Source organism: Hyaena hyaena, unplaced genomic scaffold, assembly GCF_003009895.1.
Source record: "Hyaena hyaena isolate Hyena2069 unplaced genomic scaffold, ASM300989v1 scaffold_241, whole genome shotgun sequence".
Classification (NCBI taxonomy): domain Eukaryota; kingdom Metazoa; phylum Chordata; class Mammalia; order Carnivora; family Hyaenidae; genus Hyaena; species Hyaena hyaena.
In genome coordinates, this window is record NW_024080875.1 from 1,548,388 (window position 1) to 1,575,238 (window position 26,851).

The 26,851-nt window shown below is 39.1% G+C and overlaps 1 protein-coding gene across 2 annotated transcripts in view; it reads left to right on the forward strand.

Annotated features, from left to right (window-relative positions):
* The first annotated feature begins 1,694 nt into the window (after nucleotides 1–1,694).
* The window catches only part of PLPP1 (phospholipid phosphatase 1), an 85,759-nt gene continuing 60,602 nt past the window's right edge, over nucleotides 1,695–26,851 (forward strand). The window contains exon 1 of one of the 2 annotated variants that reach the window (XM_039244535.1): nucleotides 1,695–2,061. In XM_039244535.1, coding sequence (XP_039100466.1) covers nucleotides 2,004–2,061 — 58 coding nt within the window. In that variant the 5' untranslated portion in view covers nucleotides 1,695–2,003. The remainder of the gene's footprint in view (nucleotides 2,062–26,851) is intronic. The other variant, XM_039244536.1, reaches the window with a different exon arrangement.

The window sequence follows — 26,851 nt, forward strand, 5'->3', positions numbered from 1 at the left end:
TATTAACTTTACTTCCTTCTCACCTATGAAAATCTATTCTGGTGTTGGGAAAGGGCAGGCAAGAACATGTATCACTTCCCTATGTAATTTTTTCAGAGCTCCCAGGTAAAATGCTTACTCCTGCTTTATGTGCCTGTTGTACAACACACCTCTATCGCAATATTCATTCAATTATATGTCAGTCTTGTTAATCAAGCAGCAGCCTCCCAGGGGGAAGAGATCTTTTCTTGCTCATCTTAGTCTCTAAATAGTGTGCAGTGGGTCTTGTATATTTTGGGGACTCAATAAGTGTTGAATGAATGAATGGATAAACAACAAATAATTATTAATCAGTAGGTTTTTAATGTTTACCTTTGAAAAATCATTTTAAAAGTAAATGTTCATTTCAAAAGCTGTTTAAATAAAGCGCTCTCCGTAGATTATGTCCAGCACATAGTCACAATGAATATTTCTTGAATGAATACCAAATACTTAGATATCACAAGTAATTTTGATTTGTTGTGGCTTGCACTCTAGGGGCCTTGTAACTCTGGAAGTAAGAGAAGCCATATAAACAATGGCACATATTTCTCAGTTATAAACTGTTTAAAAATTTTTTTAAGTTTATTTTTTATTTATTTTGAGAGCGAGCGAGCACGAGCATGAGCAGTAGAGGCGCCAAGAGAAAGGGAGAGAATCCTAAACAGGCTCTGCGCTGACAATGCGGAGCTAGAACCCACCAACTGTGATAAGTCCTGAGCAGAAACCAAGAGTCAGACGCTTACCAGACTGTCACCCAGGCCCCGCTAAATTGTTTAAAACTTTTAAAAGATATTCAAACACAAGTGAAATACAAAATTTACTTTTTGAAAAATTTTTTGAGAGAGAAAGGGTTTGTGAGTGAGCCGGAGAGACGGGCAAAAGGAGAGAGAGAGAGAATCCTAAGTAGGCTCTGTGCCCAGTGCAGAGCCCAAAGCAGGGGCTCAATCCCACCACGGGGCTCGATCCAACCACGCTGGGAACAAGGCCTGACCCAAAATCAAGAGTCAGATACTCAACTGAGCGAGCTACCCAGGTTTCCCAAAATTTACATTCTTCTTAAGAGAAAAAAAATGCTTCTTCAAATACAGCTTTGCCTGTGGGGTATCGCTTGGGGCTATATCTTTAGACACATTGAGGGAATTGTTATCCCTCCATTTTTTTTTTTTATCCCTCTGTTTTTCTAAGGGCATCTAGAGAAGTAATAGGTACACTTTTTGATTTGCATCTTACATCGTTGTATAAGGTATGAATTAGGAGAAAACACACCAGTCCTTAACAACTGTAGAGGTTTTGACCTTTGATAGAACATTTAGCGTCTGCCAGGGTTAAGGAGACCAAATCCGGCGACCACTAAGACCAACGGCAGGTCGGAGCAACGGTTGTTGCCTCAGACCCGAGGAGCCCGCGAAGTCAGCCTGACCGCAGTCCTTCCCTCTTCAGGGGCGGACTCTGCAGGTCGGGTGGGGCGGGACCGGCGCCTCTTATTGGCTGGCACCATTGGGCGGGGTCCCAGGCCCCGCCCACCCCCTATTATTGGCCTCGTAATCTCCATGTCCCTCCCCAGAGCTAGCAAAGCCGCGCGCTGGTCGGTTCCGCTCTGCCCAGCGGGAGGGGCCGAGGCCGCGTTCCTCCTCCCAACGGGTTCAATCCTTAAAGCACGAGTCCTGACGCTCGGTCAGTTGGAGCGGACGCCGGGATTCAGACGGCAGTCCGCCGGGGCGGGTCAGGGCCTACTGAGGTGGGCCTGAGACCACGGAGCAGCCGCGGCTGGCACGCGAGCGTCTCGGCGTGTCAGAGTTGCGAGGGCCGGGGTCCCGGGCGCCATTGCCGGCCGCCAGAGCGCCGCCCGGACCTATTCCGCCCTCAGCTGCTCTACCCGCGCCGGGAGGAGCCGTAGCTCGGGGTCGTCGCCACCCACTGGATCCGTGTCGTAAACCGTGTGCCTCATCTACCGCGCGCTACCGACCGCCCGGACCGAGACCATGTTTGACAAGACGCGGCTGCCGTACGTGGCCCTTGATGTGCTCTGCGTATTGTTGGGTACGTACGCGTCGCCGGCCCGAGGGGCGTATGCGCGCGGGTGGGTACGGGCGTGTGTCTTCTGGGAGGGCACTCGCGGAGAGCTTCCGAAGGGCGTGGGGGCGGTGTGTGCCTGACGCACGTGCCTTTGCGGGACGAGACTCGGGGGGCGGCCTCTGCAGCCGGGGGATCCCGCTTTGCAGCCTGCACCTCGGCCCCTGCGTGGTTCCCGCTGTGTCTGTCGCCCGCCGGTGTGCTGAACCTAGCCCTGCTTGGACGCTGTTCACGCCTCTGCGCTCGGTCCCTTGCTCCTGTCCTGTGTTTCCCGTTCCACTCCTAGCAGAGTTGGGTGGGCTCCTCCCATCTCTGCTTTAGGGAAGCCCGGTCACTGGCACGTCAGGTTCTGTAGCGACACTGGAGGTTTGATTTACTGGGTATTCTCAGTAACAGGCGCCAGTGTCTGGTTTATCTTACTTGTGGGAAGCAGTTTAATTTTTCGTCTATAAAAGGCTAGAACCTTCCTAATTAGAAGGTGTTACCAGGTTGTAAATTGTCAGGTTGGTAGTAGGTGTGAGGATGCCAGGTTTCTGTCTGTAGGTCTGAAGAGGCTGGCTTTTTGGCGTTGTGTGTGCTTGGTTATGGATGCGTGCGTGCTCCAGACCTGCTGTTTCTTCTCTGTACAGACCTTGCCGTGGTGTAGCTTTCCATCTCCCGTGACAGCCCACAAGGAGCACTACACATTCTTTGGCTGCAGCAAATCTGGCATTGTCTTCCTAATGGAAGAGTTCATTTCTGGGGCTTCGTGTTGCCAATTGCTCCTTTCTTTTGAATAGAAAGAATTGAAGTCATCTGGATAAAGGATAGGCGTTGGAAGGAATAACTTTCACCTTTTTAATATGTATTGTGTGTAAGGCAGTTTGTTGGAACTATTTAGATGTTATGGAAAGCAAACAAGAAGACTTGCTGGAGGTTTGGGTAGTCAGAGTCCAGTATCAAAGTAATGGTACTGGAAACATCTCAAGGGTGGAGATCTGTGACTGTAGCATCCTTGGTGCAAGTGTGTATAATGACTCTCACTGATAGGGAATTTCCCTGATTGGAATCCAATATTCCACTTTTTTTACCTCAAACCTGACCATGTAGGTGCCTGCTGTCTTGCTGAAATTCCCTTACCTCTTTTTTGAGGTAAAATCCCTTGTGTTATTTATGAAATATTTTTATTTTTGACTGAGACACTTCCTTTAGAGCTCCACAGTGAATTTTTGGAGTTAAGCTTAGAAAAGAGAAACAGAATTTTGGAACACTTTTTATAGAAACAGAAGAAGTAATTCTTTCATTCTTTTTTTTTCCTCTCCAACCCCTTTTGAGAATTAATTTTTTCAAATGTCGAGACATACTAATAACTACATTAAGTATATTGACATTTTTTATTTACGATGAAAAATTTACCTTTGGTAAAGACGTTAACCTTTATTATAGTTTCAGATTTTTCTCTTTTCTCTTAATTCCAGTGTATTTAACATACAGTGTTATATTAGTTTCAGGTGTACAATATAGTAATTGAACAACTCCGTATTTTTCTCCGTGCTCATCACAATAAATGTACTCTTAATCCCTGTCACTTGTTTCACTGATCTCACTACCTACTTCTCCTCTGGTAAGATGTTAAGTTTTAAAATGTACTTTAACTCCTACTCATTGTCAGTAGGGCATTGTTAAACTTCACTTATATTTTAGTGAAGGGAGAGGAAAATGTTTGGTCACAGTAATTTTCATAATTCTAATATATTACCTGTCATTGCCACAAATTGTGTACTCTCAGAATTATATATCAATTTCCTCTTCTTCTCTCTTGTGAGAGTTAATAATTGGTAAAACAAATGTTACGTATTTTTCTGTGGGCCAAGCACTACTAGGACAAATGAAACCTAATACTGCTTTAAGTTAACCAAAGTTAATATGCACCGTCATACGGTAGGTCTATGTTTTGTTGTATGTTTTTAAATTCATGTAAAATGGAGAACCCATTTGTCGTACAGTTTTATAAATTATAAGTTCTTCTGGTTTGTGTTTTCACCATGATGCCAATATCACATAATTTTACTGTAGAGGTAAGAATAATTTTATTGCTACATTGATCTGACAGTTGCAGGATTTATGATGGCTCTCAAAAAGATGTAATCGTGTTTTTTATTTTAAGTGGTTTTGGAAATAACTTGCTTTGGGGGCTTAGGGATTAGGTATGTTTTAGAAAAAGATACCTGGTCTACTGAAACGTGTTTTATCTGTTATTGTATTGATCAAGTTTCTTTTAAAGTAATTCAGAAGATTTTCATGATAATCCCAGAATTCCCTTTTCCTAAATAGAAAATGAAGTACCAATTTATTTTAATTTGGCATATAAGATGATGTTAAATTTAACAATGTCAACTCTCCATTACAAACAGCAATGAAGGTGCTGGGATACAAAACCTTTTCATACTGGGTTTTGGAAGGCAATACATTTTTATAGCACATTCACCTCTTGGAGTCTAAAGATTATTTTAAATTTGGTTTTTATTCACTTTACTGACATCAGGAGATCGACAGCCTGAAATTATGGTAGTTTGAAGAGGGTTATCAATTTGGGATTAACTTTTTTCTTTTTCTGTGGAATATGTAGAGGTTAGAGTTGCCTATACCAACAAAAAGATGATTAAACATTTCTTAAATACAGGGTTACATGAAAGTGATTCATAATTATAATGTGAATATGTTCCAGCTTCTGTTAATGACCACCCCAACATCATGTAGTATATCCATTTTAATATGATGGTACATGATTGTGTTACATGACTACTTTATAATTTTACGGAGTGTGATATCTGTTGAAGTGATTATTAAACATGTACTCTGTGTGTGTGTGTGTGTACATTTCTACCCTTCATTCATGTTTATCATGTAAAAAATGAATTCCTCCATCTGATATACCAAATGATCAGTTCCTTTGGTGGATCTGGTGAGTTCTTAGAAAAAGTCAGAATTTTGAGATATAATGTGTCTTTGAAATGGAGCATAGTCTGCCATTTTTCTCTGATCTTTTGATGACGAGTTCTGTCATTGTAGAAAAGACTGGCTGTAAACAAGCACACAAGAAAAGCTGCTCTATAGGAAATGATAGCAGGCTGGTATGAAAGGAACTATGTTTTTGCCCATTGTGTTAAATGATGTCCTGAATAAAACTTAGTAGTGTTCAATTTCTGAGAGTCATTCCACATTTTATCCACCAGTCATAAGACTGCCAGGTATGGACACTGAGTCCACTGATGGATTCAGTGCACGTAGGTTGAAGGCTGATTCTGTCAGGTCCATGTTAGGTGCTAAGAAATCAAAGATGATAAAGACACTCCTTGCCGTAAAGGAGCTCATATCTGTCTAATGAAGGACAGATAAACAGGTTATAGTACATCTTGATAAGTGTGATAATTGAGGTATGGAATAGTTGCCTTTTGAGTACAGAGAAGGGAGTTGTCTTAGACCTGATCGATTGCATCCCTATTTATCCTTAGGGATGCAGAAGTGACAAAAGTGACCTAGAATTACTCTTAGAATCCTTTTTTTTTCCTTGCCCAACTTGATGTAGGGCAGTAGAAACTCAAGTAGGTACCCTGTGTTTATGACTTTTTTGTAGACAGTCGCATGGTGTCTAGAAGATTTAGGAGGAACTGGAAAAAACTTCTTATATACTTGTGTTTTGCTGTGTGGCAGTTATTTAGAATACCTTTCTGTGCTCCACATTCTTCTTTTGCCCCTCCAGATCTGTTATCCACTTTGATCAGTGCTCTGGGAAGCAGATTCTATGACTGTATCAACTGACCTCTTGCTTTATGGTTTCTGGTTGACTTTGGTTGGTGGTGTGTCAGTAGGGAGCCTGAAGAGCCAGTTACCTCCTGCTGGATTTGTGTTGCTAAAGCTGTTCTGTGTTTTGTGAGTAGGTCACAGCTTCTAGTCAACAGCCCTTATCTGCCAGCCAGCTACAGTTACAGATCTTTTTGGGTTCTGGTCACCCCTTACTTGCCCCCTTTAGGCCTAGTGATGATAATAGCTTTCTGATGTTGCTATCTTGGGAGTATTCCACCATCCCTTGCTGCTTTTCTTAAATCCTGCCTCTGCTTTTGAAGGTGGTTCCTTCATTAAATGCTCTTGAATACCTTTTTTGAATGTGCCTTTTTTTTTTTTTTTGCTGGGGCCCTACTGATAACATTCATCCGTGTCCAAAACAGATCTGAAGTAGCTTCCCTTTCTGCACTTAACACCAGTTACAGCTGCTCATTATAGCAGGTGCAAACAGGAGCTCGTGGACTCTAGTGTTGGCGTTCTTGGAAGAGAGTTTGGTCATAGTTTCCTTACCATGCTCCAAATGTAGTATCATCATTGTGTCAAATCATAGTCAGTAGATTAAGAATAAAATCTGGCAGCAAAAAACTGGCAGCCATTAGTAGATGGTTGTAGAATCCCTCTTACTTATTCTTCCCTAGTAATTATCTCAAATACTGATGTCATATGTCATTGTCATAATACTGACATCATTCTGCCCCTTAAGTATTACCCCTGAAGAGTTACCGTTTCCTTTCCCTCATTCTGTACCCCTTTCTCAAGGAAAAAAAAAATTTAATGAAAGATTTCACTTGCTAAATAGTCTGCAGCATATTGTGCCTTCCTTTTTCTCCTAACACTGGCTCATTCATTCATTCCTCCATCCATTCATTCATTATTGAACATATATTGGCTTAATATCTAGTAGGTGTTTAACACTGTGTTGGATGCTGAATATAAAAATAAATAGATAAATAAAACAAATTGCTTACTTGATCACTAGCCATTTCAACCTCTATTAACTTTTATTTCATTTTAAAATGTTTATTTTTATTTATTTATTTAAATGCTTATTTTTGAGAGAAAGAGAGAGAGCACAGGTGGGGGGTGGGTGGGCAGAGACAGAGAGAGCGAGACACAGAATCTGGAGCAGGCTCCAGGCTCTGAGCTGTCTGCACAGAGCCTGTTGCAGGGCTCTAACTCACAAACTGAGATCGTGACCTGAGATGAAGTCACTTGCTTAATTGACTAAGTTCTAGGCGCCCCTATTTATTTATTTTAGAGAAGAGTGCACACCTGCGTGAGTGAGTTGAGCACAGAGAGAGAGATGGAGAGAGAGAGAGAGAATCCATGTCAACTTGTTGCTGTCAGCATAGAGCCCAGTATAGGGCTCAAACCTGCAAACTGTGAGTTCATGACTTGAGCTGAAGTGAAGAGTCACACGCTTAACCAACTGAGCCACCCAGGACTCCCTTTATTAACTTTTATTAAGCAAACCTCTATTGCTTCTGATGAGAGTTCATTAGGTTTGTTTGTGTTTTTTATATAACTTTTCCCTTTTCCTTCCTGCTGCAGAGGGAGGGAGTCTCAAAAAATTTGTTAAGCTGGCATATTCTTTGGTTAGACTGGAATTCTGCTGCAATAGTTTTTCTACCTTTAAATGGCCAGCTTTGAACAAAAGCAGAGACCGGGAAGAAATTGCTATTCTTTGGCTCCAGTTGGTTTTATACAGTTGAGTTTTAATTATAATTTACCTTGCTTGGAATAAAGTATGGAAATGTTCAGAGAATGTTCTGTATAGATCTTATGAAATGTAAATTCTTCCTTTATATTCTTTTTGAATTACATCCTTTTGGAAACTCATCGGCATGCTATGCATCTTTTGATTACTTTTTTTTTGTTTAGTCATTTTTGGCTGAGCTCTACCAAAGTTTCCTATGTGTGCTCAGCTTGGGAGATTTTTTTTTTTAATTCTCTTGGATAAGAAATTGAAGTTTAAATTGTTATTGTTTACTCTACTAAAAAAGAGAAGTTGGAAGAAAGTCATTAAACTCCCAGATTTTAAGTGAACCAGTTAAAATATAGCCTTAGTTTAATGGAAAGGAATTTTGAATGTTAATTGTCTGTTTGCTCCTAATTAAGGTGGCTTAATTCAGAAGCATTTGGGGCGGAAATATACAATCTCTGTAATAAGCTAGTTAGGGGTTATATAGACCCTGTCTTGTCTCATTTTCTTTTTAAAAAGCATTCACCATTCAGATATTATGAACAGTGGTTACAGGTAGCTTTCTCTTCCTCCTACTTTCCTTTTTCCCTTTAACCTTCTTGCTGTCTAGGTTTAAGGCCTAGATGGCTTAGTGTTTTTGTTTGTTTTTGTTTTTTCATTGGAAGTAGTCTAACACTGGGAATGTCTTGTTCTTTATAAACAATAAATTTCCTTTAAAATATTAGAGAGGCAGCATAGTCTAGTGATGATCTCTGGATCCGTATTGCCTAGGTTCATATTTCACTTCCTCCATTTTCTAGCTTTGTGACCTTGGGCAGGTATCTTCTTTGTGCCTCTCTTTCCTAATAAAAGTACCTACCTTTATTGCTGTTGTGAGGCTTCAGTGAGTCAGTTTGTAAAGAGCTTAGAGCAGGGCCTTGCACTTAATGTGCATGATACGTTTGTGAAATTAATCTTTTGTAATCCTACCAACTATAACATTATTTTCATAGAAGTAACATCAGCTAGTTTTGTATTAGGGGCAAAAACACTCTCAAACTTTGAAACATTTCCAGTGCATACTCATGGAATATCTTTGAAGCTTACAGAGCATCTTGAAATAGTAGTGTTGTATCAGTCATTTGTAAAAACCACATATATGATCTCTAAGTAGTGGTAATCCCAGCAACGGTGGAAATTAATCTGTATAGGTCTGTGGTAGAGAGTAATTAAACAAATGGAAAAACTTTACCATGCTAAGTCCTGAATTTCAGCTTAATCAAGAAAATGGAGTTATCTGCACTCTGAATTATCTTTACTATTTTTATTGCCCAGGCCATGGAAATGGTCATCCCCTATAAAAAGTGAACTTTATATTTTTAAAATTTGTGAATGACCTTAATTGTACATCCTCATTTGTATAAATTCTATTATTTGAATTCTTCTTTGTAGTTAAGTGGACAGCAAAGAAACAATTGTTGTGTAATACCTCTTCATATCCTTCTCTCTGTCTTTTTAAATTTTTTTCATTATATTTTTTAAATTAAAATTTTTTTAATGAAATGGCAAGATTTCATTCTTTTGGATGGCTGAGTAATATTCCATTGTATATATATCCATATCTTTATCCATTCTTCAATTGATGGATGTTTGGACTGTGTGTGTGTGTGTGTGTGTGTGTGTGTGTGTAGGTGTGTGTGAGAACAATGTTAAGTTTTTTAAATATTTGACTTTGCATTATCATTATTAAGCACCTGTTGTGCGCTTAATACAATGCTAGTCTAGTAGCTATAAATATTACTGCAAAAAAGATAATATCTCTAAACTAATATTTAAGACAATTACAGATGTTTGTAAATGCCTTGAAAGAATTAAAACAAGGTTAGAAGATTGTCAGATGGTGGAGGCTGGCAATCTCAAGGAAGACTTCTCTGAGGAGGGGATATTTAAATTGAGGCTTAAGGATGAAAATAAGGTGGACATGGAGGAACTGGAAGAAGATGATTCCAGGAATAGGGAAGAGCAGGTGTTGAGGGCCAAATGGCGAAGAGCATTTTGTAACAGGAAAGAGGCCAGTGTGACTGGAATATAGTATGCATCCATGATATTCCTTCCCTTTCCTTTCCTTACCTTTACCTTTACCTTTAAAACAGAGAGAGTGGATGTGGGGCAGAGGGAGAAGGAGTGAGAGAATCTTAAGCAGGCTCCACACCCAGTGCAGAGCCTAACTTGGAACTTGATTCCAGGACCATGAGATGATAACCATGGCTAAAATCAAGAGTCTGATGCTTAACGGAGTGATCAACCCAGGGTTCCCTCCATGGTATTCTTAATAGGGAATTTTGTAATCAACTTCGAAATGTCAAAGTGGATAATAATAATAACTGACATTTGTTTAGTGCTTACTAGGCCCTCTCTGGCCTGTAAACAGCTTGCTCAAGGAGGAGGGTAGCTTGGTCATCTGGACTGTGTAGGTGATAGAACTGAGGACTAGAATATTTGGGAAAACTCTGCCAATGGAACCCAGCCAAGAAGTGACATAATGGGGAACTGGGAAATGGATTTTTAAGAATTATAACTGTTGAATGCAAATTGACTGGTCAGTATTTAAGAAAGGTACTAATAAATGGACAAGTTGAAGGAGTGGTTTAGGGGATTAGTTGATTATAAAAGTAATGATTATTTTTAGGTGGCCTGTTTTATGACTGTCATAATTCTATATGATGTGGTTTCAGAGTCCATTTCTGTGTAATGATATTTTGAGTGTGTGCCTGCTACCCAAAGGAGGCACTTTAATTTTTCATAACTCCAACTCCTAATTACTACTGAGAGTTTGCCAAGAGAGCATATCATACTTGAATTCGCCTTGTTAAGTAACATACCCACAGACTATTTTTTTCAGATAGCATTATTGTGGGCATTTCTGTACAGGAAAGGAAGACCTTCACTATATTTCATGTGAGTCACGTATGTAGAGTTCAGAGTCACCTTTGGGAACTCATTCCAGCAGATATAGTTAGAATCTCATGGTTTAGTTCTCATTTGTCACTGCTTGGAAATGTTTCCTGAGTCTTTTTCAGGGTGGGGTGCCCAGGAAAATGACATATAGGAAATGTGTCCTGGATGAACTCTTGAGTTAATTGGCAGCTTGTTAAGTGAGGTTCTGTTTTGACTTTGGTACATTTACATCAGCAGTAAGAGAGATGGGTTGACTGCCTAGGTGCTCGAGGGGTAAATGAGGAAAAAAGAAGAAAACCATTATTCACTGAGTGCCTAAATGAGCCTTTGGTAAATGTCTTATATAAACTCATGCAATCATCATAAAGCTCTGAGGTTCTAGCCTCATTTTATGTCATAGCAATGGAATATAAAAATGGGTGGAAAAATCAAACAAAAGCCATGGTTCTCAAATAGCCCTGGTTTACTTATGAGAAGACAGACTCATAAGAAACAGTGACAATACTGTATAGTAAGTTGAATGCCTGAGATTTCCTAGTTCTGAGGTTACTAAGAGTAAGTAAGAGAGGGTCTCTACACTGAAGAGGTATGCAAAGCCTTGTAAATGGAGATTGGTTGATATTTTAATGAAGTCTGTATTTCAAAATGATTTCTCCTGAAACGATTGCTTTTACTTTCCAGCAGAAGTAATGTACACCTTTGGGCACATTACTTTTGTCTAGTGCTAAATTCTGTAAATAATTCCTGTAGAAAGTAGAGGCCCCATTTGTATTGCTGGGTGAAGACACAGAAGGTGGGTGCTTACAAGGTGTGTGGGACATGGTAGGTATTCGAGTATTTGTTACATGAATGAATAGGCAATACCCTTGCGTCAGCCACTCTTTCAGGGTTTGAATTCTAGCTCTATCTATTACTAACTGTGTGACACTGGGCAGGTCACTTCAACTCTGAGTTTCGTCATCTAATGAGGAAAAAGATGATGCTAATAGGGCATTTTTCATAGTGCTGTGAAATTAGGTGAGATAATGTATGAGGCGATGTATATAAAGTATTTAGCATAGTGAAGTATTAGGCATAGTCCTGGCCTGTGCTGTTGTTACCACTATTAAACTAATAAACCACTTTGGTACCGGTGACCCAGGTGGTTATTTAAACTTGATATCACGTGCTGGTGACTTTTCTTTTGGAACATTATTTAATATTGTTCTAGTTTCAGTTTAAATAACATTGAAATTGGAAACTGGTTTGTATTTTAGTGTTTAGTGCCCAGATCGCTTTGGGAAATGTTTTTATTATTTCTAACCTGTTTCTCTCTGGAATCAGATAGTTCACAAAGATCTTCTGATTTTGCTTCTAGGTGAGCAATATTTCCACAACTCGTAGGCAAGGTACCCGAATGAATGTAGTCGGAGAGAGAACTGTAAAATAGAATAGGTGTGTGAGCATAATTTAGATAGTCATAAACTTCTCTTAGTACCCATTTCCTAAAACATGAAGGTTTTATTTGTTAAATATAAACTTATCAAGACCCAACTTGTAGTTGAGGTTGAAGGAGCTAAATACAGTTCTCATGATCATAACTTCTTTTGATCAATAAGATTTTGTACTTTCTTCTTTTCATAGTTTAAGAAATAGGTGTGTGTGTGTGTGTGTGTGTGTATATATATAAATAAATAAATAGGGCCAAATGTAATTAAAAACTGTTTTTTAGGTGTGTTACATATATATATATAAAATATATGACCAAATGTAATTAAAAACTTTTTTTGGGGGCACCTGAGTGTCTTGGTTAAATGTCTGACTCTTGATTTCATGATCTCACAGTTTGTGAGTTTGAGTGCTGACAGCATGGAGCCTGCTTGGGATTTTCTATCTTTCTCCCTTTCCCTGCCCTTTCCCTCTCTCCTTGCCCTTTCCCTATTCATATCCTCTCTCAAAGTAAGTAAATAACTTAAAAGAAAAAGCTCAAGAGTTTTCAGTCAACATGCACAGCTGTCATCAGAAGGACAAAGGTAGTTTTCACGCTAATGTGTGAAAAACAGAAAATAGCTTGTTAATCATTAAATCCTCCCCTCTCAAAAATGAGTAAATAAACACTAAAAAAAACCACCTTGTTTTTAAAAAACATAGTTTTTCAAATGACATCCCAGTTTGATTTGGAAAATATACCTAGCATAGTTATGCAGTGTAGCAGAAGCAACAGACGTTTTTTGGATTTTACATTTTACTCTTTTTTTTTTTTATGGCATGGATAAGAGAAAAGAATTTTAAATGGACTCCTTTCCAAATATGTATTGTTTCTGACCCAGTGGCTCAGCTGGAACAAGGTTTCTTAAACTGTGATATCATCAAAACTTGTTAGACAGGTTATGGGTAATATTCAACTTTATAGCTAGTGTTGGGTATCTAAATTAATACTAAGTTTATGTCCCACAGTATGAATGAGATTCTAAGTGCTGTCATTGAATGTAGTCTAATTATGAACCAAATCTAATTACAAGTAACTAAATTACCTTTTATGGAGCTAGGTTTTTAAATGGGCCTTCCCCCTTGCTTAGGATTTGATATAGTGGAGGTTTTGTAGTGAGTGGTAATTTGTTTTTGTAACTTTTATTTAAATACTTTAGAGTATGATCTAGCAGTGAAAGTAGTTGACTTGGAAGTCAAATTCTGGTTTTGTTTCTGCTATTCTTTGTGATCACATGGGCAAGATCTTATGGGCTTTCATTTATTCATGTGCAATTTGTAATGAGAATAATGTCTGCCTTGCCTTTCTCAGGAGCATAGTGGTAGGCAAACCGTGCTGATTAAGAAGAGTCAGTTGATGCAGAATATATTATAGCATTTGACCCCGAGTAGACTCAGGGTAGGAAGACAGAGAGCACATAGTGTACAAAGGGGTATTTTGAGCAACTGCAGCAGACCTGTAGGAGATCAATGATAAGTCTAGTCTGGCAAAGAATGGGGTGAGTGTTATTGTCAGCAGAAAGTAGTAATAAGTTGAAAAGTGAAGTGTTTAGAAAGCAGTGATGGGCACTCATACAAAGTAATATAGATTCCCCACGCCCTCACCCCTTTTTCCTCTTTTCCCATACTTAGGTATACAGCTTTATCAGTGATCAAGTTTTTCATGAAATCCTGCAGCTAGTTCGTTATTCTTGCCTTAGTCATACTGTGACAAATGGGGACATGTGCTACCTTGAAAAGCCATTGTAAAATATAATTTGGTCGGACTGAAATTGCAGTGAAGGGAGATTTTCATTTTTTAAAAAAGATAAAGATTAATGTTTACCTGTTTAATTAAAAAAGGAAAGAAACCATGATTTTAATGTAGTCTTGAATATCAGGAGATTATTGTATGAATAGCAGTTTCTCTTCAGTAAAGTCCGTCAGATTCTTTTGGCAAAGATCTAACATACTGAGGGAGTCTCTTCTACCAATGTTCTATTCTGTTGATCTGCAGAATAATAAACAGGTGAGAGATGTTTCTTAAAATAGAGTACTTTAAGATTGAGTTTTAGTTTTCCTTAGGACTAGTATTGCAGTTCATTAGCTGATTAATGATTGGAATGGTAACAACTCAGTGTTACTGTGTAGCGGTAGCTGGCTGCCTGATTATTAATATGTGGAGCGTTGGGACATAGATACCATTAGACAGGTAAGGAATTTCATCTACCCTACAGTCATGCAAACTCCATATCAATTAGAAATATAGCACCAGGATTAAGATAACATGGCTAAAGTTATAAGAAAATCTTGACAAAATTGAGTCCTATTTAAGAGCTTTTTTTTTGTTAGCTAATAATTTAAAGCATACATTTAAAAGCATTGAGTTATTCAGTAGTCATTGCTGAAGTTTTAAACTCAAGAGAGCCTCCCCTTGATGTGGCCCTGATGTAGGCTTTGGCTAAATAAATTTCTTCTAGTAAAAAGGGAGGCGAAAAGGAGAGTGAGGAAAAAGAAAAGAAAAGAAAAGAAAGGAGGTAAATATTGCTGGATGGTCTGTTTTTGCCTTCAAAGGGGAGTTCAGGAGAGGATGAAGCTTCCTTGATAGGAAGAAGGATTAGAGAATTAATCATGAGGAAGGGAGGATGGGTGCTTCACAAGGCCTGAGATTGCTTGCTGCCCAGTAAAGAGACTGTGGTGGAGATTCTGATTTTTCATTTGGAAAAATGTAAGGGTCACATTTAAATTCATTAAATTAATGAAGTAAAGAGCTGGCCTTTAAGTTGGTCAATTAATTCAACCTATGTTCAGGATTTACTAGGGGAAAAAAATCAGATTACTGGAAAAATGCTGTGGTAGTTACCATATTTCATGTCCTTGGACTTTTCATGATTAAAAGTAAAATATTGGGATAGAGAGACTACATAACTTGGTCAAGTAGAGGAGTTTGAAATTTTGAACTTTCAGAACATATAATGAAATCGTATAATTCATACAGGTGCCAGCCATAGACATATTTCAGTGGATTATCTAAATGTAATTCAGGAGAAGGTGTTTAGGTAATAGGAGATACAGACATATTAATACTTAACATAATAAAGGATGTGAATTATATCTGTGCATCCAAATAAGAGGGAAACAGACTGTTCCATTTTAAAGAAGTTAGAATCCAGGGTGTCTTAGCTTGTAGTTTCAACAGACATTTTTATTTAAAAAAATGTGTTTTACCAATATAGGAAATGATTTCCATTTATTTTTAGTAATACAAAAATTTTTAGAGAATTTTTAAAATTTTATTTATGGGATACATTAAAAGTTAGATGTGTGGACACTGGAAACATACAGGTTTGAGTTTGAATTCTACTTCTTTCACTGCAGTTAGGGTAAATCACCCATGTTCACAGCTTTAGTTTCTTTATCTGAAAAGGGCTGGGTCTTTATCTGTATATTCTCTTAGGTTTATGTCCATTACATAGGAGTCCTCTGTTTATTCCATAAGTATTTGTCCCTCACATATTATGTGCCACACTCTTAGATGTGTATAATCACACAAATATAAAAATAAACTAGCAAGTGCTGTAAAGGAGAGGTACGGGTAACTGTGAAAGTTTACAAAAAGAGTTCTGAATAGGAGCAAGGGGTAGCTGTTTAAAATGGTAACTTTGGCTATAGGATAGAATAATAGATTATGGCCGGAAGAGAATGGATTTAGGGAGATGAGTTAGGAGGCTCTTGAAATAGTCCAAGTGCAATAATGGTAGTGAGACTAACAAGGTAGTGGTGCAGATGGAGAAAGGTGGATGGATTTAAGAAATACCTGGGAGGCAAAATGGACAGGTTTTGGTGACACATTGAATGTGGAGAATCAGATAGAGGGAGATAACAAGGATAGTTCCAAAAGTTCTGGCTTGTTTAATGGATGGATGTTGATTCCTGCCAGTTACTGAGCTGGGGAGCATTAGGAGAGAACCTGATAATGAGACAGGAAGAGGGATAGAGAAGAGATAACGATTTTGGTGTTGAGCACCTTATGTTTAAGGTGCCTTTGAGATTTTGAAGAGGAAGTTAAATCCTTGTTTGCGCAAAGGAGTAGTCTGAGGACTAGTCTGACTATGGGCATTCGCTGACATATTCATGTTAATTGAAGTCATGAAAATTGGTGAAATCTTGAAATCTCAAGCAGGAGTTATAAAGTGAGGAGAGAATGTTTAAGACACAGCTTTAAGAAACACATTTCAGATCATTGGGAATGAATGAATAACACCAAGACTGAGAGGAAACCATAACAACTAGGAGAATATCTCCAGAAATCCAAGTGAAGAGAGTGCCCCAAGGGGAGAGTGGTAACAGTGTCTAAATTCTCCTTTAATGTCAAGTAAGATAAAGTCTGGAAAGTGTCCAGTGGGTTTAGTTACACAGATGTCATCGATAACCTTTTATGTAACGAAAGCAATTTCCATATTTGAGTGGTCTGAGAAGTGGGTGTTTGGTAAAGAAATGGAAATTGTGGGTATTGGTAATTACTTTAAAATGTTGAACTGTTCCAAGCACTAGCCAGCAGAATCATTTTGGAGAGTGGGAGGAGATCAGTTAGTGATATCAGCTGAAACACCAGTGGGCCTGGATAATAGGTTGCTGTGGTTATCTATGATATACTGGATGGGGGAAGAATGATCTTGCCAGATACAGAAATACCTTTTTAAAAAAACAAATTCCCAAGTGTGTGTATGTGTGTGTGTGTGGGGGGGGTAGGTGGGTGTGGGTGTGTTTTACACCCAGTGTAGGGCTTGAACTCAGGACCCTGACTTGTTCTACTGACTGAGCCAGCCCAGAGCTCCTAGGAATACCATTTTTAGATCAGTGGTACTGTATAGGAATAATTGGACTCTTCTTAAAGAACCCTCTTTGTTGAGAAGAATGGATTACATGGTATCCTTGTTTTCCAAGTAACTGTTACCAAGTATGGTGGAGTTTGGGATGTGGAGCCTGATACTCTTAGTTTCAAAATTCTGCTTTGCTCTATATTTTTGATACAGGTCACACAGATGGTTATTTATTTAGTCCTGCCAAGCTTCAGTTTTTTCACTTGTGTGATGGAGAGAATACAGTCTACTTGATAGATTTTTAGGGATAAATGAGAACTTATATAAATAAATGCTAGTACTTTTTAAAAAAAGTTTATTATTAAAATTTTTTAATGCTTATTTTTGAGAGAGATAGAGCACAAGTAGGGGAGGGGCAGAGAGAGAGGAAGACACAGAATCCGAAGCAGGATCCAGGCTCTGAGCTGTCAGCACAGAGCCTGATGTGGGACTTGAACTCGCAGATTGCAGATCATGACCTCAGCTGAAGTCAGACACTTAACTGACTGAGCCATCCAGGTGTCGCTATTTATTTTTGAGAGACACAGAGATGGTGTGAGTGGGGGAGGTGCAGAGAGAGAAAGAGAGAGAGAAAATTCCAAGCAGGCCTTGGACTGTTAGCACAGAACCCAGTGCAGAGTTTGAACCCCTGAAACTGTGAGATCATGACCCGAGCCAAACCAGCGTCCCAAGCACCTAGTACTTAGTAGACACTCAACAAACTGTCTGCCTGTCCTTTTTCTTGCTTCCCATGTAGCTGCTGTTTATTGTGTAGTTTCAGCATTGTATGTTTGCTCTTAGCCTTGAAGTAGTAATTGGTGGGAGTCTCTCCTTCTTCAGTTTATCTTCTGCATGAAATAACTTGAGTGGTACAAACATACATTTTTGGGAAAATGGACATAAGATTTGCTACTGCAGTAATCAGAATCATTAAAAAAAGAATTTTACCAACTTTTTTGACTTGTGTGCCTTTAAAAAAAAGTATATGTGTTTGTGTGTGTGTCTTAAACAAAGCTTACTAATTTAGATATGCCACTTTGGTGACTTACTGCCAGAGTAAGAGTTCTTTTTAAATTTTTTTTAATGTTTTATTTATTTCTATGAGAGAGAGAGACAGCATGAGCAGGGGAGGGTCAGAGAGAGAGGGAGTCACAGACTCTGAAACAGGCTCCAGGCTCTCAGCTGGCAGTCAGCACAGAGCCCGATGCGGGGCTCGAACTCACGAGCCGCGAGATCATGACCTGAGTGAAAGTCGGACGCTTAACCGACTAAGCCACCCAGGCGCCCCCAGAGTAAGAGTTCTTATATTTTTCTTCCGAGACACATCTTAGTATAACTTTATTTTTAGTTTTTGGACGCTCGCCATTTGGCGTAATTTCAGACTAGACATGATGGATCCACATAAATACTTCTAAGATTTACATCACATACATTTTTTAAAGAAGGGGCGTGTGACCTGTTAAAAGCAGTTGAGGTCTCAGATCTGGATTTTACTTGGTTGTTCATTTAAAATTTTTGATTTATTGTTTTGATTCTTGAATTATTTCTTACTCATCTTTTGAGCACTGAGATAACTAGTTTTGTACCCAAATGGTGAAATCAAGTCAGTCTGATTTCTTTTCTCCAATTTCAGTTGCTAAAGCAGTTGCCTGAAAGGTTCTTAAATCTGCCCCCGACCACCACCATCTACAACTTTTTAAGACACATTTATGCATTTACCTTTCTAGAAGATGATTATCCTAGAAATTTTAAAAGGGTATCAGTTTGCCAGCTTTATTCAAGAATCACTATAATAATAAGCATGCATTTGTTATTGTTTGGAATACAGGCCTTATCACACTGAGTGGGAGAAGTTGACCCGAGACTAATACAAGAGACTTTGTTGGTTAAGCGAAGTTTGTGGATGGGATTGCTGAGATCAAAAGTCTCATTGTAAATTCAGAGAGAGAAGTAAATTAACCACGTGTTCCCAAAGGCTTTGTTTTAAAAGCTTAAATAAAAACCAAATAGGTGATAATGTGCCTATATGAACCCTTTAGGTTATAATTGTTCTAAAGACTAAATAAACTCTTCAAAGAGGAACCTCTTCAAAGAGGAATCTTTCCTTTGATTTACTGTCTTACATTGTTTTGTGAAATTTGTTGGCTATTTAAAAGCCTTTGAAAAAGATAACTAAAATAGATGTAGTTAGGGGCACCTGGGTGGCTCAGTCCTTTAAGTGTCCAACTATGGCTCAGGCCATGATCTCATGGTTCATGGGTTTGAGTCCTGTGTTGGACTCTGTGCTGACAGTGCAGAGCCTGCTTGGGATTCTGTCTCTCCAGTTCTCTCTGCCCCTCCTGCACGTGCACATGTGTGCTTGGGCTCTCTCTCTGTCTCTCTCAAAATAAATAAATAAACTTAAAAAAATAAAATATAGGCAGTTACTTGATGAAATCTTCTTGTATATGTGTTGATAGATTTTCCAAGTTAAAAATTACGTTTTCATTAGAGGCAGAAGGCAGAGGAGAAAGGTCAGGGAATAAGCATTTATTATGTTCTCTTCATGTGCCAGGTGCTATGTTAGGCACATTACTAGGCTTTTAGTTCACAGCTGTTCTGGGAGGTATATAAATAGTATTTATTTGCATTCATCATATGAGAAAATTGAGCTCAGATAGGTAAGTAATTTATTTGCCCATGCTCACTTAAGTTTAGTAACTGGGAGATTGCCAAAAGTAAACCCAGCTAGGTGGAAAAGTCCCCGCTCTATGCAGGACCTCACCCTGCCATACCAAAGATTTCAGGAGTAGTTGTATAGTTGCTAGAGTGGCAAGCAGGTGTTAGCTAGGTGGAAGGGGTGGGGTCATCGTGTAGAGTATGGCAGGAGGTTTGGAACAGGTGAGGGGAAAAGAGAATCAAGTTATGAGTCTTATTGAGTCAACATTTAGACTTAAACAGAATTTATATATAGTAAATTCACTCTTTTAGGATACAGTTTTTTTGAATTTAGACAATTTAGACTTCAGAGTCATGTAACCACCATACAAGATACAGAACTGATTTATTACCCCAAATAAATTACCTCTTGCTGTTCTTTTGTAGTGAACTCCTCCCACCTCCTACACCTCTGGCAACCACCGATTGGTTCTCCATCCTATAATGTCATAAAAATGAAATCATACAGTATGTGTCCATTTGAGTCTGGCTTCTTCACATAGCATAATGCATTTCTAATTAGGCAGCCATTAATGATGTAAATGTTACCGTACAGTTTTGCTACAGTTTTTGGCCTGAACTCTCAAAATGCTTATATCATCCCCAATTCCAGTTTCATGTAAACAGAATTTTTTTTCAGCTGAGAAATGGTTATAGTTACAGCTTCAAATATCAGAGAAGCCCAAAATAGATTCCTGATTAGTGCCCAGGAGAAAGTAACATAGAAAAAAAATTAGCTGTCTCTCCTCACACCCTATTATGTCTGCCATCTCCTTGCTCTTTGAACATAGAAATCTGCATGGAAAGTGTGCTACTGACTGTGACCTTTGCCAGCTTGAAAAAAGAAAGGGAACAGCTGTTACCATGAGAGGGTGGAAGGAATTAATGGTCCTGGCCAGTTGGCACTGTGTGCCTTTTGGGAAGGGAACAACAGGTGACCAACTTCTTACTTTTTATTTTTGTTCGTGTATAAATAAATAGACCAACTGTGTGTGTGCGTGTGTGTGTGTGTGAGCGCATGCGCGTGCATGCAGAAATCTGAGTCCATTTTAAAATAACTTGTCCTTATAGTTCTGGATATTTTTTTTTTTCAAAAAAAAAAAGCTGTTTAAATATACACACACATTAATTTTAAGTATTTTAATGAATGAAGAGACTCCAAGGTTGAGTGTATTGTAAGTCATTAGTGACAGAAAAGCACAAAAAGTAAGATTCTTCTTTTGTAAATGTTGCTTGTATCCAAACTGCTTTTTCTCCCCTTTGTCCCAGCCTAAGTATAAAACAAAAGCCAGCAAGATAACTGACTGCTTTTTATAGTAAAACCGTCAGCCACAGAGATGTGGTCACTTAAAGCTGGTGACCACAGTGCAGGTGTTTCTAAAAGCCGAGGGTGCACTGTTCTTTAAACCATTGCCCCTGGATGCTTCACCTACCATCTCTGTGAATCACACCCAAGCATACAGTTCTTTGTATCTCTGATCCCTCCTGCCTGACTCAGGGCTCTTCTCCTTTTCTACCTCTACTTTGCCCAAACTCATCTTCCTGTACTACGTCTTTCATCAAGGCATTTCTTGATCAAGAGCTAATGCTGATTTTTCATTTTTTATTGAGACGTACCCAAATTACTTAGCTGGAACAAAACATCCTCACTGTGGTGTTGCTTTGCTCATTCATATTTCTGTTATTTCTCTGTTCCCTCTACCCTACTTTAGTAAGATCATCCTGTTTTTTTAAATTGCCTGGCAACAGATTGAGTTCAGTGATCAATCTCAAAGGCATTTCTAATTCCATTTCCCATTGCCCATGTTATGCTTATTAGTCTCTTTATTCCATTACAATTGCTTTGAATGTTTTTCTGTTCTAACCTCTCTTTGTCCTCTGCGCTCTCATTTTGTAGCAAATGGTAGGAGAAGGTTTTGGGGTTAAATAAATACATGTTTGAAACCTGGATGCACCACTTAATATCACAGCTGGTAGCCAGTAGTATACACCTGAGTCTTCTCTTCTCCAGCCCACAGCCCTTCATTGTCCTGGTACCTGCTATAGACTTCTTTAAGATCCCACAACTGAAAGGTTGAAGCAGAACTCAGCTTCTGCCGCACCAGTTGGTGTCTGTCCTGAATGGCCAGTGCTGGTGCAGCGCTAGTTGTTAAATACTTTAATTTCATCCTTATTATATCTCTGACTTTAATTAAGTTACTTATCCTTTCTGAGTCATCCTCTCATCCTTAAAATGGGGATGATCATAATACCTGTTTTACAAGGTGACTCTTTGTGCATTCATCAAATATTTGTTGAGGGCCTGCCCTGTTGTAAGCACTGACTTGGGTGCTTAGGATATATCAGTGAACAAAAATACCCATACCCAAAGGAGCTTGTGTTCTAGTATTGTTAGGAGGAAGTGAAAATTAATGTTAAATGTTCAGTGTGGTGCCAAACAGATAGGGGCGTGCACAGTGTTTTAGTCCTCTATTCCCTTTTGCCACACTTTTCCATATGGGCAAAGGGCCAAGGGGAGTAGCATGGGAGCAGAGAAAGAGTGAAGCCAATAACTAACAACTAGGCGTTGCTTCTGCACTGAAGACTTATTACACGGTGAGTACTTTGATAGCAAAACAAATGACATAGGAAACTTATAAAATTTTTTTGGTAAAAAAAACTCATAACTGACCCTATTTTTGATGGTCTTGGTTGTATACCAGTGCTTTCATTTCCTCCCACCTACTCTGGATCTCATTTTCTCCGTTCATCCATATTGTCAAGTCCCCTTTGCCCCCCAACCCGTTCCTACCTTAGCTCACTATCTTACCTTTTGTGCTTCAGACAAAAAGAAATTGTTAGCCTGCTTCTGCCTTCCTTGTCCTTCAAGGTATGGACCAAGTTATCCCCTTCCTTCCTTTTTGTCCAGAGGACATAGAAGGTCACTTCTACCCACTCGCTCTTCACTCCTTAAATCTTGTCAGTCTTTCTATTCCCAGTCCAAGTGCTGCAGTTCTTCTGTCAGTGACCTCTTGTCTGTTCCTTTTCTGCTCAGCTTCTTCATATGTCGCATTTGTTAAGACCAACTGAACTCAGTGGGCACATGGCCTCGTTGACCTGAGTTCAGATCCTAATTCTGCTACCTGTGTGGCCTTGGGCAGGTTTCTTTATCTTCAGATCGATATAATAATACTTACCTTTTCAAGTATTTCAATCTTGTACTGAAAGATTAGAAAGCTGCAACACCTAGCATACTTTCAGGATATAGGGTGAGAGTTAAGTAAAAAGTAGCTACTGTTACTGGTATTTTTTTTTTTAAGTGCCCCTTCATTTTTCCTGGCATTATCTTTTCTTTCATATTGTATTCTGTTTCCCTGAGTGTTCGTTCCTTATTAGTTGGCTTTGTTGACTTTGTATTTTTTCCCCAAGATTATGGCTGTTGTCACTTTTACTGAGTGATCTTAATAAAATCTCATGACTTCACCTCTCCCCTTTATAATTGATAATTTCAAATGTTCATCTTTTTTCTTTTTTTAAAACGTTTATTTTTGTAAGAGAGAAAGAAAGCATGTGTGTGAGTGGGGGAGGGGCAGAAAGGGGTGGGAGACAGAGCATCCAAAGCAGGCCCTGCACGGACAGCAGTAAGCCCAATGCGGAGCTTGAACTCATGATCCATGAAGTCGGACGCTCAACCAACTGAGCCATTCAGGTGTCCCCAGATTCTTTTGTCTTCACTTTCTTTTGAGTGTCAGTGATGTCATTTGTCAAATGATGAGGAATAATAATTAGGAAGGAGTGCATTGAATCTGTAGAAGAAATCATCCATCTTACCTACAAACTCACTGGTTTCACTTGTTAAGTTGGAGAAATTGTGAATGATTCTCTTTACTTTTGGACATTTTTTTTAACGTTTATTTTTATTTTGAGAGTGAGTGAGCAGGGGAGGGGCAGAGAGAGAGGGAGAGAGAGGATCTCAAGCAGTCTCTGTCCTGTCATCATGGAGCCCATTGCTAGGCTTGATCCCATGAATTGTCATATCATGACCTGAGCTGAAAGCAAGAGTTGGATGCCTAACCAGCTGAGCCACCCAGGCGCTCCTTAACATATGGACATCTAATAATCTTTTTAAAGGAGGGGAAAAAAACTTCTGTTCAGACATAACATATAGCTTGTCAATGAGCAGGAGGACTTTTCATATGATTCTGGAAGGAACATGTAACACCTATTTGCAGAGAAAGCAAGAAAAATACTATATTCTTCTCTCCTCCCCATGTATTTTGTCCAAACTTAATTGGACACCAAATAAAGAACATTCCTTAAGTTTGGAACGAATACAACTTTCTATAAACTGTGGAGGTAACACAAAATAGTAAAGAGCCAAAAAGTTTTTATTTACTTTTAACCTAGGACTGCTAAAAGGAGAAAATGAAAGGGTTTGTAGAGGCACATTTCACAAAAGTAACTGTAGACTCACTTGTTAGACTCAAGTATACTATATGTAGAAAAATACACAAACAGGGTTAAATTTACATATACTGGATTTTTTTTTTCTTTTTGAATGGGAGAATATTTCTCACATAAGGGTTTTACCCACTACCTTTGGTAAACCATGAACCCCTTGAAGCAATTCCCTCACTGTTTATTTTTCTTGTAAATTTTGCTGAGGCTTCACATTTCTCTTCTTTAGTTTACAGCAAAGTATACTTAGACTTTAGGATGCCTCTTTCAGCCCACATGTAGTAGATTAAGATGTATCCTGGGTCACACAGAGCAATTCCACCTTCACCCCCAGTCCAACCGAAGGAAATGAGTTGTCCTTACACAGACCAACTTAGTCTCTAAGAATCCTGGACTTTACTGAATGGGACCTAAAAGAAAATGTTTTTCTTCTTTCTCATTTGTAGATCAGGGAAATGAGACCCTGGTGGTTAGACTCCTTTCCTTTAAAAAAAAAAAAAAAAAAAAAAAAGGTGGTATGACGTGGTGAAAAGAAGAGGAACTTTTTGTTGAAATGCTGGCTGCCCTGCTTACCACCTGTGCAAAAGTGGTTATTTGCCCTAGGGCGTACACACAAGCTGTGTACTCTTGAGTTACTTAGTATCTCTGAGTTTCTGATAAGATTTAGCCCAGAGATAGAGGTAAACTGTAACTGTAACTGTAACAATTTGGTACAAGGTACAATTTGGTAAAAGGTAACTGTAAACAATTTGATAATTTGATGTATTTGTGTTTTTCTTTTTTCTCTTAAGACTTTAACAAGATTAATAATTTCATTAACCTGCAAAAACTGATTTAGTTAGTTGACCTGATTTTTCCTTCATTTTCCATTTCATTAATTTTTGACCTATTTTCTGTTCACTTTCTTGAGCTTTTATTTATTAATATTTTTATTGTTTACTTACTGTTGAGAGAGAGACACAGAGTGTGAGTGGGAGAGAGGCAGAAAGAGGGAGACACAGAAGCGAAGCAGGCTTGAGGCTGTGAGCTGTCAGCACAGAGCCCGATGTGGGGCTCGAACCCACAAGCTGTGAAATCATGACCTGAGCCAACCTTAACCAACTGAGCCACCCCGGTGCCCCCTTTCTTGAGCTTTTAAAAATAAGTTACTGAAAATAAGTTATCATACTGAATGCTTGTTTCATTTCTTTCTTTTTTTTTTTTTTGAATGTTTATTTACTTTTGAGAGAGACAGAGACAGAGTGTAAGTAGGGGAGGGACAGAATCCAAAGTAGGCTCCAGGCTCTGAGCTGTCAGCACATAGCCCCACCTGGGACTCGAGCCCACGAACTGCAAGATCATGAACTGAGCCGAAGTTGGACACTTGTCCGGTTGAGCCACCCAAGTGTCGTCCTCTTTTCTTTCTTTTAATGTGTATTTTATTTTTAAGAGAGAGAAAGAGCCTGAGTGGGGGAGGGGCAGAAAGAGAGGGAGACACAGGAAAGGGTTTATTTAGAGAAGCATCTTCCTATAACACTAACTTGAACACAGTACTCTCCATTACTATCCTATAATATTATTGAAAATTATCTCTATAGCAGAGAATATTCCATAGCCTTTTAAATAGAGGTGTCTGTTTAGGGGGATAGATATGGTGTGTATGTGTGTGTGTTAGTCTGCTTGGGCAGCTGTAATAAAATGCCATAGGCTTGGTGACTTAAACAACAGAAATTTATTTTCTCCTATTTCTGGAGGCTGGAATTGTAAGATCAGGATGCCATCATGGTTGGGTTCAGGTGAGGACTCTCTTCCTGGCCTATAGATGGTCACCTTTTTGTCGTGTCCTCTCATGACCTCTCCCTCAGTGTATGCACATTGAGAGGGAGAGATCTCTCTCTCTTCCTCTTCTTTTAATTAAAAAAAATTTTTTTAAGTTTTATTTATTTTGAGATCCTGAAAGAGAGCATGAGCAGAGGAGAGACAGAGAGGGAGAGATGATCCCAAGCAGGCTCAGCACTGTCAGTACAGAGCCTACTACGGGGCTCTAACCCATGAACCATGAGATCATGACCTGAGCCAAAATCAGAGGTTAGACAATTAACCAACTGAGCCACCCAGGTGTGCTCCCCTCTTTTCCTCTTCTTATAAGACCAATCCTATTGGATTAAGTCATTGGATTTATGACCTCATTTAACCCCAATTACTTCCCAAAAGGTCTACCTCCAAATATGATAAAATTGGGGGTTAGAGCTCCAACATAAGAATTCTGGGGGGCACTGAATTCAGTTCACATGGATATGCTGCGAAACATATGTGTATATATAAAACATATGAGAGGTGCCTGGGTGGCTCTGTCGGTTAAGCGTCTGACTTCGGCTCAGGTCATGATCTCATGGTTTGTGGGTTCGGGCCTCATGTCAGGTTCTGTGCTGACAGCTAGCTCAGAGTCTGGAGTCTGCTTTGGATTCTTTGTCTCCCCCTCTCTCTGACCCTCCCCTGCTCACGCTGCTTCTTTCTCTCTCAGAAATAAATAAAAGCATTAAAAAAATTAAAAACAAACAAAACCATATAAGCAATAGAGGTAATAATTGTGATATATTTAACTTGTGATATATTTAACTTGAAGAGGGGCGCCTGGGTGGCTCAGTTGGTTAAGCATCCGACTTAGGCTCAGGTCATGATCTCACCGCTCGTGGCTTTAAGCCCTGTATCGGCCTCTGTGCTGACAGCTCAGAGCCTGGAGCTTGCTTTGGATTATGTGTCTCCCTCCCTCTCCCTCTCAAAAATGAATAAATGTTAAAAAAAATAAAATAAAATAACTTGAAGAGATTCATGCTTAGACAGTGACAATCCAGTATTGAAGTTCATTATT